The following is a 1,022-nucleotide window of genomic DNA, read 5'->3' as shown; positions in this document are numbered from 1 at the left end:
GCCCAGGTGGCCGGCTTCAGGCTGGACCTGTCCTTCCTCCGTCCGAGTTTCCCTCTTCATGCATGTACCCAACAACGACAGAGAGGCATCAAACAGGTTGATGGCTCTGGTGGCCCCGTCCCCTGCGGCGCAGGTCGCCCCTGAGTATCCTGTTCGGTTTTTTCTGTCATCCCAGGAGGGGCGGCTTCCCACCGTTTCGTAGCCTCAGTCGCCATGAGCCCCGGCCTCTACTCATCTCCCCCTCTTTTATCTTTTGTCTCTTGCAATGCAGAGAATTTGGCCGCCACAGTACTGGGCACACTGCTCGTCGCCGCGGGTTTTAGAGCCCCTCGCCCCGCGCAGCCCCCCCCTGCCCAACGAGACAACACACAAGTGGAGACCAAGAACACCGCCAAGCGTCCCGCACCCGGCCCTGCAGAGCCCACCCGGCCCCGGACCAAGGTCGCCCGCCAAGCCCAGGAACCACATCCAGACCCAGGAGCCCCTTCGAGGAATGAACAAGCGGTCCCAGAAGGTGAGAACCCAGCACCTTTGCCTGTTGATCCGCCTTGTGAAGCCACACCTCCTAGCATGGGTAGCAAGGATAGGCCTAAGATGCGGGGGCGCTTGAGAGCCTGTGCCGCGGTCTGGAAGGTGACAGTGGTGAACCAGCTCGTGCTGAGCTGGGTCCTGCAAGGGTTCCCTCTGATGTGGCACTCAGGACCTCCCCCCCGGCCGTACTGGGGCAAGAATCACCAATCTGCACGGGACCACGGGGATTTTGTGTCTTCTGCCATCGAGGGTTTGCTGGAGTCAGAGACCATCAAACCTTGCCAGTCCCGCCCTTTCATGACCTGTCCTTTGGGCGTCGTAGAGCAGAAAGGCAAGCTCCGCCTCATCTGGGATGGACGCGAAGTCAATAAGCACCTGCACATCCCGGAGTTCCGTTATGAGTCGCTTGCGCAGGTCCTAGGCTGGCTAGGCCCCAAGGACTACATGTTCACCCTGGACCTGAAGTCTGGCTACCACCATATGGACGTACG

At 60.6% G+C, this 1,022-nt stretch overlaps 1 protein-coding gene across 1 annotated transcript in view; it reads left to right on the top strand.

Annotated features, from left to right (window-relative positions):
- Window positions 1-342: 342 nt before the first annotated feature.
- The window catches only part of VOLCADRAFT_47385 (uncharacterized protein), a gene marked incomplete at both ends in the record, with an annotated part of 1,550 nt that continues 870 nt past the window's right edge, over window positions 343-1,022 (top strand). Inside the window, one exon of the mRNA XM_002959671.1 lies at window positions 343-504. Coding sequence (XP_002959717.1) covers window positions 343-504 — 162 coding nt within the window. The remainder of the gene's footprint in view (window positions 505-1,022) is intronic.

Source organism: Volvox carteri, assembly GCF_000143455.1.
Source record: "Volvox carteri f. nagariensis unplaced genomic scaffold VOLCAscaffold_522, whole genome shotgun sequence".
Lineage (NCBI taxonomy): Eukaryota > Viridiplantae > Chlorophyta > Chlorophyceae > Chlamydomonadales > Volvocaceae > Volvox > Volvox carteri.
This window is presented reverse-complemented; position numbering and strand designations above follow the sequence as displayed.